Source organism: Homalodisca vitripennis, unplaced genomic scaffold (assembly GCF_021130785.1).
Source record: "Homalodisca vitripennis isolate AUS2020 unplaced genomic scaffold, UT_GWSS_2.1 ScUCBcl_737;HRSCAF=3383, whole genome shotgun sequence".
In the NCBI taxonomy this organism is placed as follows: domain Eukaryota; kingdom Metazoa; phylum Arthropoda; class Insecta; order Hemiptera; family Cicadellidae; genus Homalodisca; species Homalodisca vitripennis.
The window spans coordinates 105083-119219 of NW_025776885.1; the positions used below are offsets into that span (position 1 = coordinate 105083).

General features: G+C 32.2%; 1 protein-coding gene across 1 annotated transcript; it reads right to left on the reverse strand.

The window, feature by feature from the left end:
* Positions 1-1263: 1263 nt before the first annotated feature.
* On the reverse strand, positions 1264-8757 carry LOC124370977 (perlucin-like protein). The gene is made up of 5 exons (XM_046829281.1): positions 8664-8757; positions 7340-7522; positions 5694-5776; positions 5195-5303; positions 1264-1544 (listed from the first exon to the last, which is right to left on the reverse strand). The coding sequence occupies exons 1-5, from the start codon at positions 8746-8748 to the stop codon at positions 1309-1311; spliced, it is 696 nt and encodes a 231-aa protein (XP_046685237.1). The 5' UTR covers positions 8749-8757; the 3' UTR covers positions 1264-1308.
* Between the last annotated feature and the right edge of the window lie 5380 nt (positions 8758-14137).

Below are 14137 nucleotides of genomic sequence, written 5' to 3' on the forward strand. Positions count from 1 at the left end.
ATAATAACAAGTATAGCGCTAAGTTTCGAGCTTACTAGTTACTAGCCCACATGAAGTTACCTGCAAAGAGACGCGTTCAATGTTGCAATTGCAATGCAAACTACCGGGGTTGCCCAAGCCATTTGCATGAGAGAAAGCGTTCGTCTTCTCATATTGACTCTAGACTGGCTGTCTCCGGAGGTATGCTGCAAGGCCATAAAATTAATTCCCGTGCCATTCACTGAACATTATTCTGGCTTATTTCAGATAAACATGAGACAAAGTGATTCAAACAACAAGGGAAGAAAAAGGCCGTATGCAATATCCTCCGCCATTGCCGGAACGGCAGGACCTATTGAAGTTCGTTGCCTTAAACCATCGTCAGGCCACATTAACGCTGATCATTCTACTGAGACTTTTCCTCATTACAAAAATAGGAACTAGTGGTCCACATCGTAAATGTGATCAAGAATCGACGCAGGCCGTCACGGAATCCAGCTAACAGGTCCGCGGAGACTCTAACATGGATGGACCGACTTGCTAATTGCCGACAACAGCTGTCACAAGATATTTTGTTGGAGAACACAGCTCTCTGAGAAAGACTCTTGCAACCTCGTGGACACGATGAATCGAGATCTTTAACCACCGGTGTAGCGAAGCTACATTTTGCTATAAATATCTATGTGGGAGATATGTTTAAGCACATTTTAGAATATTAATACAATTTTTAACGCATGATGAAATTTTTCAAGAAAGGATATACGAAGATATGTTATGGTGCAGAAAGAATCCTGATGTCTGAGAGCTTCTTTCTTGAGCTGGTATACTCTGTTTTCGTCTGGAGGGTAATTTCTGCCTTTAAACTCACATTCTTATAGAAAGAGAAAAGTTGGATTTCTTAAAGCTTTTATAATTTAATTGTAATTGTAAAGTTAGCAGAAATATTAACTGAAAAATAATTAAATAAATCTTTTGCAGTATTAAATTTTTATGTATGTAAAGGGAATGACACTTTAACTATTTGTTTATCCCTATCAAGTGCAAATCTATACACGATTGCTTTTGTTAAAATCACTTTTACGGCGTATTTTAATAACAGATATATTAAAGTTTCAACAATAAATCTTGACTATATTGGAAGCAAAGGACTATGAAGTCTTCCTATTACTCAATCTCAAAGGTATTTTAACATATAATTATATTGTATATGTTTTTCCTAACATCTATAACTACGAACTCATATAAAATACTTTGAAGAAATGTTACCTTCAAATCAAAAGTGCATTCCATGTTTGAATTGGCTTTATTGTAAAAAATAACCTTCTAGTCTTATTCAAAATATTCACATATCGGGTAAAGTTGCTCGGTACATCTTTTGTCGTTCCACTTATAGCCCCTGCTATCCCTCTCCCAGAGCTCCAAGCAGTGTTCGTCTCCAGCATTGTTAGGCTCTCCAGGCCACCAGTCCGAGTAATCTGGAAGCACCGGTTCCCTGGAAGACATCCAGACCCATTGTCCCATGGGCAAGTTTGTCCCAGATGTCCAAAATTCTGCGTTACGTATACCTGTAATGGTAATGTACGTATATGGTGTGTTTAATGGTAATCACAGAAAACACGTTTTACCTAGATATGAAAATAAAAATATATAAAATTTCTCGCTTTATAAAGGTATAAAGTTTAAAATGATTGATACAAACAGATATATATAGGTATATATATATATATATATATATATATATATATATATATATATATATACATATCTGTCTGTATCAATTATGTCTGTATATATATACGGAGTAAATTGAGTTCTGATACGCCTGGATATATTCCATACGGATTGCGATATCGATGTAATAACTTAACCATAACTATTAAAATACATTTATAGATATTTTGAAGGATAAAAATATTTCCCAACTTTTAAAAGGGCGTAGGTTGGTGTAACTTAAAATTTTCAAATTGTGCCATATCATTTGAAAGGTAGTTTCAAAATAAACACAATTACATGAAAAAAAAAAACATATCTACAATGATCCTAGCAGTATTGGCCAAACAAGCCTTACTGACAAGGGTGTAAATTAAGATTGAGATATCACTGTACAACCTTCACCATGATTATTAAATTACTTTTTTGGATTTTTTTAGGGTAAAAAAACCTAAAAATCTTTTCTCAGGGGGAGGTAGAAGGGGGTGACTTTAAATTTTCAAATTGCAAACCCTTATCTTATGGCATGCCATATTAAATGTCTATTCAATAGAAAAATTTGATCCAGGAGCCATCAATACTTAATGTTAAATGAATAAATTTATACATGTACTAGCAAATTTTGTTATTATATAGCAAATACTGAATGTCAGCCAAATCAGTTCTTAGTTTCATGTAGAGTTAGAAACTTCCAACTAATACAATAATATACTTTAATAATAAGTTATAGAATATAGTAGTTTTCAATTCAAATGTCTCGTTCTTAGGAATTGGTATCCTTGACATGGCTTTAACTGATAATCCATTAGTAAGGAATCTATGTTCATCAATAAATACAAAATCAGGCCCCACCCTTAAAACGTGACGGGTTAGCGAATTAAAACAGATAGACTGCACTATGTTCTAACGTATACGTTGGCTAGTCCTTTTCATGATAAATGAACTGGTTCCTTACACTCAGAAAAATACAGCTTTCGTAGACAAATTATTCAAGTTATTGGTTAGAAACAGTAACAGGAAATAGTATGAGTACGGTATTAAATATGATATATATATATTGTGTATAACACATAATCGCTGGTATCTACTAAATCACCCAAGCTTATTTCACCTTATGCAAGAAATTTCGTTGGAAGATTCGTTGACTCTGCACAGCCCATTTGATATAAAGTAAACACATCGTATTGGTAATATTTTGTCAGTGGCGTACATACAATTTATTTTGGGAGGGAGGAGGCTGGCACACTGGGTGGTTTGGAATGTATACAACATACTCTCAAATTATCCTCCGATAAATTGTTGAATTTTATGACCTCATATATTTGTTCTAGCTTAAAATAAACTATTGAAAGGAATTACAATATTTTTCTTTCAAAATGTTGAGGGTAATATGCTTGATCCTTGAGGCATTTTACATAGGCTTATGTGTTTTGTTGCCACAGCTTGATTAGTAAAATGCCAATTCAACGACATGTGTGATAAGTAAAATTTCTCACTCGTTTAACAAATAATTGTATTTAAAGAAAATAATAATGTGCGATTTATTATTTATCAGAATATAAATCATAGAAGATGTATAATTCTTGTACCCCAACTTGTTGTGTAACCGAATGTATCCTACCTTACTGCAAGACGTCATGACTCCTCCTTATTCTGCCTCTTTGAACTCCTTGTGGCCCGTAAGGAGGAATGAAAATGGAAGCTGGTGATACGGGGATAAAATAGTAAAAGAGGGAAGTAACAATAAGAAGAAAAGTAGGGATAAGAAGGAAGTATATTATGAGGGGACGGTTACTGAAAAAGTAGCGCTAGGAAGAATAATAAGGAAAGATCTGTAAAGAAGGAAAAAGGGACAAATGGTTTTTATATTACCTAAAACGTCTATCTGAACTACCTTTTTTGAGACATTTATAACAGATACAATTTTAATGTGTTATAATGTAAGGATAGCAAATTTATACAATCCTGTATTCGTTATATAAACTAATTATCGAGCCATAACATAGAAAATTTCTTTAATAATATAAAATTATAAATACAGAGTATCTTTATTTATTTTTATCACTAAATCACACAATTTAATTTACTTGTTTTTACTTTTATCTATGACGGCTCACCTACAAAGGCTCTGGGACAGAGCCTGTCCCTAAAATAACAAGATAAATAAACACTAATCATATATTTATATAAAAAATATTACATAATAATTGAACGAGTATCCATAATAATCAATTGACAACAAAACTATACCATTAGCAAAAGATAACGTAGGTATAGTGGGAAGGTTTGAACCAATGTTGTATGTAGAGTTTAGCTCTATTTCACCTTCCTCTTAGTGAAGCGTATAAAAATCTGACAATGTCATTGACTTGATTTCTGAAATCTGGAACCATGTTCGTCTGAAGAGGTTCAAAATAATTCGGTGAGATTTCAGACGCTACGTTAAGAAAGAAGAACTGGAGCTGCGCTCCAAATTCATATTGATTCATTCCTTCTTACAATAGCTATGTTATGTGCAGAAAAGGTGGTTGCTCCCCCGTGCTTGGATATTGTATAACAAAATTATACCGCACTCAATTATGCACCGGAAGAGACCATAGAATACCTTTTCAGCTAGACACACTATATTTTGTAGTCTGAGTGTCTCTGATGTCAAAACAATGTTTTGTTCATTTTTAATTTCTTCGTCACTGAATTTTTTTTATCTCTTCAGACGAACATAGCTCCTGATTCCATGAGTTAGATATAAGACACTGCACTTGAAGGAAGGTGGACTGGAGCTAAATTCAAAATAAAAAATAGCAGCAGATTAGAAGTTTGCGCTTCCATTGGTTTTTGTGGACCCTATCATATTATACCTGCTTCAATATAAATAAAAGCTAGGCATAAGCTCTCAACCCATAATTACGTAAGGCAGCCAAGTCATATGCATTTGTTAAGGCGTTTTTTGTGTGGAGACCTGACTACAGTGCTGCCACCACAGGCGGTGAACTGAACTACGTGAGCAATTACGTATATCCAGCACACACACGCTTGACTGTTACGTGATAACAGTGACCTTTGGTGCTATTTCTATACATCTGCTACAAATAGTATCATTAATGAAAACATGTCCATTTATGTTTATTTAGATAGACAGCATTAAAGTATAAATGACAATGAAACTAAATAACATATTTGGAATTACTCTCGTATAACTAAATCCAGGCAAATAATTTTACAAAAATATATAAACATATGTAAAAAACATATTTTAATAAAAATAAAAATTATTATACCCAACATACCCAATTATACAAAATAACTTAAACTTTATCATTCTAAATCCTTGTTTCAATTAAATAATAAATTTAATAGTAAATTGTGATAGGGGATGGATTTTTAGCAATTACGGCATAAATAAAAATAATAAACTTATATAGAGAACATGGGCTCCGTCATATCAGAGCAAGGGGGTTTTTGCAATTACTATGTAATTTTTTATTCAAGAGGCTAGTAGTCTTACCTGTTTTATTAATCACATCTTTGATTAATTTATTTTCATCTTTTGACTCAATCCTCGCCAATCTTCCACCATGGGTCGTGCAATAAAGAAGTGCAGAAAAATAATTGACCTGCAAAGGCAGCAAGATTACAATTTGTGACTGTCTAGAATTATTATTAAATCAAATAATATTTATAGTAATTCACTAGATTTAATTATGTAGAATGTTTTACACATGTTATAAATTTCCTTTTATGATTTTTCTGCAGCTGCAAGCCGCGGAGTTTGGAGAATATTTTATATTCATCAAAATTGTATATAAGTTTAACTAAACAATACATACGATTTTAGTTTTTAACAAATGGTTTTACATCTGTACTATTACTTCATTTTGTTTGCCCAGACAATAATTAAATCCTTTCTGCACACTGTATCTAATATAAAGCAACTCGCATGCAAAATATATCTAGTTTATCATGACTATTAAAATTACAAGGTATATTGTTAGAGTCTGTCATACCTTAAAAAAGCGCTCCACTCTGTAGACCTTTGTGCCAGAAGGTCTGCTGCCTGGTAATAAATAACCTCTTTGAGTTTCTGGAACTGAAACATAATACGTTTTTGGATACTCCCTATGTTAACAATATTTAGGTCCTGTTGCTTTAATTTAGGATTGATCTGAGGTGACAAGATTCTTTCCTAGTAGGCATAATAGTGTAGATCTTCAATACTGCTCTTCAAAATAGCTAGTTATTATCATTATAAATAACATATGTATTAAAATTCAAGTAATAAGGTAAATAACGTTTTATAATTTATTAATTAAGCCAATATCTATTAAGTTATATTGGCTTCTAAAAGAGTAGCGATTAATAACCTAAAAAAATTGATAAATAAATAAAGTAGTTTTGTTTTTACAAATTGGGACTAAAACTCCACAATTTCCACAGCACAAGTCCGCGGTTCCATATCACAGACCCCACAATTCCCATAATAAAGATCCCAAATTGAAAACTTTGAAAATTTTTATCTAGTAATATGTATTCCTAGACCAAGTACCTTTCCTACCTTCCACGAGTGCCTAACCGAGAGCTGGACAAGTATGGTGGCTAGTGAGCATCCAGTGGGAATATGACGTCGCTGGGACGCACTGGGATAACAGACTACCGCTGATTGTATAATGGCAAAAAAAAGTGATTTGGCCAATTATATATATTATAACTCGTTTCATAGATTTTTCATTGATAGCTTTATTGTTACGATAAGTCTACATTTGGTGGGATTGTATAATTGGACTTTACTTAAAGGAAGACCTATAAAGATATATTTCATAGAGAAACGCCCTATAAAGTACTGTGTTAAAATTCTTGTTTATATTTTTTGCTGGTTACTAGCGAGATGGTGGTGTCATTGGAGAAAGAAGCGGAGCACAAAAGAAGTGTATATCACGGGACATCGAGAGGCTCAGGACAACGATGGCTTGACAAGAGATATGCCGCTGGCCGTAATAGAAATAAGAACTACCTTAGAGTAATGAGAAAAGAACAGTACAATGAATAAGTGACCACCATGAATAATTATTGCTGAAATTAAAGGTAATTCATGTCGTAAAAGGGTATATAGTAATGTGTATTAAAAAGGGGTTTACTTGAGATAATTCTCCAATAAGCCATTGGCATTGTATGCAGTGCGGTTGGACTGTGTGAACAGTGGACAGTAGGGAGGGCAGACGAGAGCGGCGACGGGACGGGGGTGACCACGTTATCACGGAGGTGGCTCGGCAGGAGAGCCCGTGATAGGTCTGACAAAGAAGTCAGCTGAGAGTTTAGAAGTTAGTAATATTTTGTTTTATGTTAATAAGAAAGTTAAAGAGATAGTGTCAAACCATCCTCCTGTAATAAATGGGTAAGTAACTAATAGAAAGAAAAATCTTTTTCTTCAGTTTCCCTGTCTAAATTAATTTCATAAAAATTCTACTGAGGAGTGTCTAATAATATTTTAGTATTAAAACGTGATTTTAGTGTGATGTCTTCTTACATGAGGTATCAATACTTTCAAACGGATATGGAAAATCGAACAATGAGGCAAATCAATATTGAATCATAAGAGAATTTCTTATAAATGCATACTTTTGATAAATTTAATGTAATGAATACTCCTACTCACCTCGCTGACAGCCGGCGAAGGGGTTGCCGGAGAAGCCAGGTTTGCAGGCACAGTACGGTACATGGTTGTAGATCTCGCAGGTAGCATTACCAGTGCAGGGCCCGGGACATGGGTCTTGACATGTTAGGTCTATACATGTCAGTAGTTCACCGCAGTCAACGTTAGTTATGCATTGAACTACAACTATTACAAAGTATATATTAGTAAACAAAGTATAATTTGAGTGTTTCTTTGTCTTCCGAAACCAATTAAATGCTGTTCCTTAGAAACCTCAATAGCCTGCGACTTGACTTCCTCCATCAAAGTGTCTGCTTGATGTGGCAATATAGATATAAGTTATGTGTTTGTTACTCATCAACAGGTTAATGATACTATTGCTAACGATAGTAGACCCTGGACAGCTTGACGGCTATAGACGTGAGTACCCCCTCTACAGCTTAAACGAAAGAATTTCTTATGTTTAGAAGGTGGCGGAAAAATAAAGGTTCGCTAAGAGGTGGGTTCGGCTAAATAATAAGGCTTGGTCCTTAGCATAGTCCTAAATCTACCTCACTAGACCCATCTAAAGACACTATGAAGTATAAAATAATATCTTTACAAGTCAGGGAAGACTTTTATGCGCGTCACCCTTTTGAATGAAACTCGTTTGTACTTCATTTAAAAAAATATAATAAACGGGAAAATTGTAACAGAATAGAAGTCGAGAGAGTGTCAGAAAGGCGTCAGCCCAAAAACGTGATCTGAGCTAAGTTACTGCAACCCATACCAGCGCACCCTGCTCAGTCGCGCTAATCTTGTTTGATTTTAGGGCAACCAACATAAATTAAATATAGGTACAAATTTGTTATGAAGTATCGAAAAGTAATAAAACTATTATCTTCTATACTTTGATAGAATTTGCTCTCTATTCATATACGAAGTGTTCTAATGGCCGCTTCTTTGGCTTTGAGAATACGGACTGCTTTGTTTTAGGTTTATATATTTGTTATAAAGTTATTTGCAGATTTTCAAAATGGAAATGAAAACTTTCTGACGATTTCAATAACAAATTTGTTTTTGGCTCAGTATGGCAACGCGCCTAAAGCTACTTAAGTAATTAATCCAATAACCGACATCACCAAGCTCATCATTTAGGCTATTGCAACATTGTGCCTATTGCCACCAAGGCATTCCGTGTAAAAGAGCATTATTAAAATACAAATCACAAGAAAAACACATTCACACTCAACCCAGAATCCAACTGTAACTATACAGTTGGATTCTGGGTGACGATTATCGTATCTCAATATGTGCATCAGATAAAAGGATAATGTAAATTACTCACCGACAGAGCTGTTATTTTTAACAGAGGCGCGGGTGACATGAATAATCAAACAGAACCACAATGATCCTAACAAGGCGAAGTTCATAGCTGAGGATTATTGAATGACGTGAGCGAGCTTGAGGTTTATCGAAGTTCAATGTGATGAAGTTATCAAGGTTATCACATTGTTTATAAACTGTATATCACAAACTATTTAATGAGAATTAATTTATTGGTTTTGGATTTTCCACTTCGGTTATAAAGAGCGTAGACAATAAATCAGTTATACCAATTTCATGAACGCCTTATGAACAGACAAAATATAAATTCAAGCTTTTATATATTACCAGATGGGAAAGATGTATCTGGCACTTCTTATGTAATCAGAAACTATTCAGATGTATGCCCTTGTAAAAAGTACGCCAAACATGATGCGCTTCACGGTAAATGTATTGCGGTTTTCCTTCTTATTTAAAGCATCACACTTTTATTAAAACCTTATTGAACGAAGATATATTACGTTATCTTATAAGACTTATTTTTGTAATATATTACCTTAGATCAATATAATTTTAAATAATGTCATGTGAATAAATAGTAGTACTACAATAATACCCGTATTAACTGAATATTAAGATTTTATTCAATGTACTTACTGAAAACTGCTATAAAATGCCTGGGTATGAACGAGAACCTTAAATGATATAGCATACCCAGCGTTTGTTACTTCTAGACTGTTCAAATTTACAAGTGATATTGTAGTAGATTTTAAATAGGCTTAAAACTGAGTTAAAAAGTGGAAAATACATGAACAAAAGTAGTTGATCAGCGTTCGATTTGAGATGGATTCAGTTATTATGTATTATAGTTTTAATCTATTTTAAGAAAGTAATTAATAACAAGAGCTTTATAAGTTTATCACAATACAAGTAGAAATAATTTCACTGTCTTGGATTTAAAAGTGAAGTTTCTTTGGATCCCATCTTTCATTTAAATTGGAATTGAACAGAAGGAAGGATATCACGCAAATGGAAACAATGTATTGTTCAAAGTTAGACAAAAATACATGATATCTAGGTATATAATTGGTTATTGCAGTATATAAGAATTCTTCATAGACGGTTGAATTACCCAATTTAGAAGAGATGCTATGTAGCATAAATTATTACTTTTTTATATTGTGAACATTCCAAAACTACTATTAATTAGATATTTTCTTAATATTATTCCTATACTTAAGGAATTGATAAACATGTTCAGGAAGTTTTATATGCTTAAGCCAGTTTAAACAGAAACGGTACCCATTTATATAATTAAAAAATCATACGATACAGTACAAAATATACTTTTAAAATAGGTATGAAAAATATCAATGGTGTATTGAAAATCTTTTAAATCCTCTACTAGCATGATAATCCTAGTGACATTTTAAGCAGTAATTAATGAAGGCCTGATTGTTAGGTTGTTACTTTTTAAGCCTATTGATGGTTTTATCTCGTTTTAATATTTAAATTTTATTAAACCTCAGAAAGTTTTAGTTTCCAAAATAACAGAAAATGAGCGACATTGGGCTCCACCATTGCTTTGTGTCATATCATATGAACGCAAAACTTAACAATATCTATAATTCTTTCTTTCATGAAATAACCCAATATGCAGGCCGAAGTAAATGAATTTTGAGAACGCAACAGTATTGTAAAAGAGATTGTATTACTTTTACATAATCTGTGTACATTCTATAACACTTACTTGACTAGTTGTGTTTTTGCCCCAAATTACAGAGGGCATTGTACAGTAGACAAATATAGAGCAATCGAGATATCCGCACAGCTTAGCCTATCATGGCTGAATAAAAAGTGGACAGTGAACTTTGCATCTAAGGGCGATGTTATCTTCTTTTGAAAGCAATAACAAGTACTAAATGCAGCGTCACAAAGATTTTCAGAACAGAAAATAAAACTTTTTTATTCTCAATTGGTTTTTCAATTAACGAAGAAGGTCAAATTTAAGGTTTTAGAATATAGACACAATGTTTTTAATAATTAAACTACTATGTAAATCGTTTTAGAAATTAAAAATAAATAAATAAAATATTCTATTTCTAAATGTTACAGCACTTTTAGATGGTATTCAAGACTTTCTAAAGTCTTCTATTCTTTGTTTTAAGTAAAAACAGAGATCGATTAACTTTTTATCCTTATTTTAACAGTCTAAATGTCTAGAACCACGATAATCTTACTATAACAAAACCAGAGGGAGTCTGGCAGCAATACAAGGCAGCATAAACTGTGTTCACAAAAATACTTTGATTAAATATATTATTTATTAACTGTTTATTTCTTGTAAATGTAAATGTTGAATTACAAGTTTCTTTGAAAAACTCTGCAACCTAGATTAACTAGTAGTATAAACGGGGACTCTTACTGTATCTTATTATAAATAAAAAATGAATAGGTAAAAGGTAAATGTGTTTCTAGCCACTAATAACGAGAACGGTGCACCGATTCGGCTAATTGTTTGTTTAACTATTTGTTGAAATTCTAAAAAGAATCTTCGAAAAAAAAAATTGATAAAGCAAAAGATTTACAACGTTTCTTTGTATATTATATTATTGGGAAAACTGAAACTTTTTATGTTCCCTAATCCACATTTAACTGACATCAAACAGTTATTGAAGTTTTCCGCTGGAGTTCAACAAAGAGACTGAAACATGTCTTTATACTAAAGTTTTAGAAATTATCAGCAGTGTAACAAAAACAGCAACTACAAGGTCAGCATCTCAATTTTAATTCGGATTACACTATTTGTTCAGATTGTAGACAAAGCTGTGATTCTTTTACATAAGGTTCTCGAAAGTAGTTAGCATCTTTCACGTTGTAATTTTGCAAGGAATCAATCTACTATGGTTTAACACACAATATACTGTGGTTTAAGAAAACAAATAAAATGAACAATAACATACCTCAACGATTCATTGTTTCCCAGTCCGAAGAAAAAGAAGACCTCTTTAAAGGAAGACGTTAAAAAACGAATATTTAAGATGTCGCATGAAGTAAAGGAATTCTCCCTTATAACAGAGTTATATGCTTTTTGACAATAAGCAATTGAATTGTAAGCTACATATATAATGTATATTTTCTTCAACAGAACAGGACACACTCTACTATGGCAATAAACATAAATTAGACCGTAATATAATTACAAGAGCCGGAAGTAGATCCTTTTTACTGAGGTACGTTTCCAAGTGTGCAATTCGTTATTTATATTTTGATCCGGACAACAATAAAAAAACACCTGAAGCACCGTTAGTGAATTTAATCTACCGGTAGTACAGTAGTGGATCTTTGACCGAAGTAGGATTCTCTGTCATACGTATGTACCTGTATATATCTTTCCTTCATCTTAAAAAATAATAAGGCAAATCATGATACTAAAACGAAAGTTGACGTCTTTTGACTAGAGTAGGTTTTAAAGACCTAAATTTGCATATATTTTCAATCCGTACTATTGTTGTTGCGTTATAAGTAAACAACTGTGGCACCGCAAGTGAATTTAAGCTGCCGGAATTTTTCCATCAAAAACTAAATAGAGCGTGTCTATAATTTTAAATCACACTGTGTGTGTTTGTGTGTATAGCAGTTACCTGAGGTTTTAGTAGTTTTGTTTATAGTGGATTTTAAACAGTTTCGCGACCAAGAAAACGTATAAACATACACACGTCTAAGAAGCCTTATGAAAAAAGACAAATATAGATGGGCTTTATGACAGTCTAAAATTATAGTATATGTTAGACAGTAACATCGACTTATATATCTATATACATTTATAGATCCAGTAGTGGCCAAGTTCTGCATACTTAATACTTGCTATACATATTGTACTGTTACAAGTATACTTTTAACTTCCCTATCAGGATATTTTCTTACTCTGTGCTCAACGGCAATTGCAGAATAAGATTGACATGAGAAGTGTTGTTAGTATAAAGCATATTCTATGTTTTCACACTATAAAAGTAAACAAATTTATAAAAGTGGTTACATTTAAACACATTGTGTTATCTTAAAACAATCTTTACGCAGAAGAGTTAATTAAATTTGAGAGGATCACTCAATTATTATTTCACATCTTTAGAGACTAAGATGGAATTTTGCTATTTAAAGACCAGGAGGATATAAAACGGAGGGATTTTCCAAATACGAATATTCTATATTCATACCGGGGATCGTAAGAATGTCTCTGTAAATTTCAGTTACATCGGTTAAAGAGTTACGTGTAAAAAAAAACAGACACGCAAAAGCACTTTTGCGTTGATAATATAGTTGCAGTTACCCGGGGCTTCGCACGAAATGTAATAGGTTTTGCACCTATATGAGGACTTCCGATTCACGTGAATTATTTTTCGGAAGCTAATGTTCAATTTACCTTCTGCCCAAGATCATGAAAATATGTTTAAAAGTGTATATTTATGGTGATTGTAATTTACTTCGTTGTTAGTATGTTTACTTCCATTGCTGACTTAGTTTTTTTATGATCAAGAAAATATCTAAATGTGAATAATTAATTATGAAAATTACTTCGTGACGGTTATTGCTGCTCAAGTGTATAAATTGAATGTTAGTCGATTTAAGATTGTTATAGGCTAGGTTGTCTTGCAAACAAATATATATGAAAATGTGAATGTAACAAGTATATGTAAAGTGTGAAGTATTATAAAGTGATATAAGACTGAAGCTTTTTAAGAAAAATACAAATAATAACTTAGTTCCTTCAAATAGAGAGTATATATTTTATGTACTTAACTGTCTTGTAATTGATATTTTATTTATATGAAGAGGATGACATAAATCATAAAAACTTACAAATAAATAAATATAACAAATAAATTTTAATATGTTTAAAATTAAAAATTTACTAGTAAGGAGTAATTTATTACTCCTTATTAGTAAATTTGTAATTTTAAAAGTATTAAAATTCTATAACTTTCTCTAGAAATATGCAAGAGTTAAAATGTATACATGTTATTCTGTATCTTATTTAAGTTATTGTGGTACCCTACTTTTACACAGATAATAAATGTTATCAGTAACATAGTCACTGTCGACTTTTATACTAAAATTTGAAAAACAAATATATTACAACTGTTGTATGGAAAATTCGCATAGATCTAATTTTACACATATATTATACGTATCAAAATTACAGCCTAATTATGTTACTGTAGAACGTTTCTTGTACTAAATGAAATCCAACTTAGCCATTGAAATGAACTTTTGTTCATCAACGGGTTTTGATATTATATGCATCTCCATACTTATACATAACGTATTGATTTATTTGCATTTATACACTTATACTTTTTTCAATTTATAATAACATGTCATAATCATTCACAGAAAAAATAGAAATAATAATACACGAGAAATAATATAGTTTAAAAATATTTAACTTATCTGCTATAACTCTAAGGCACGAAATAAATAGGTGGCAATAAACAA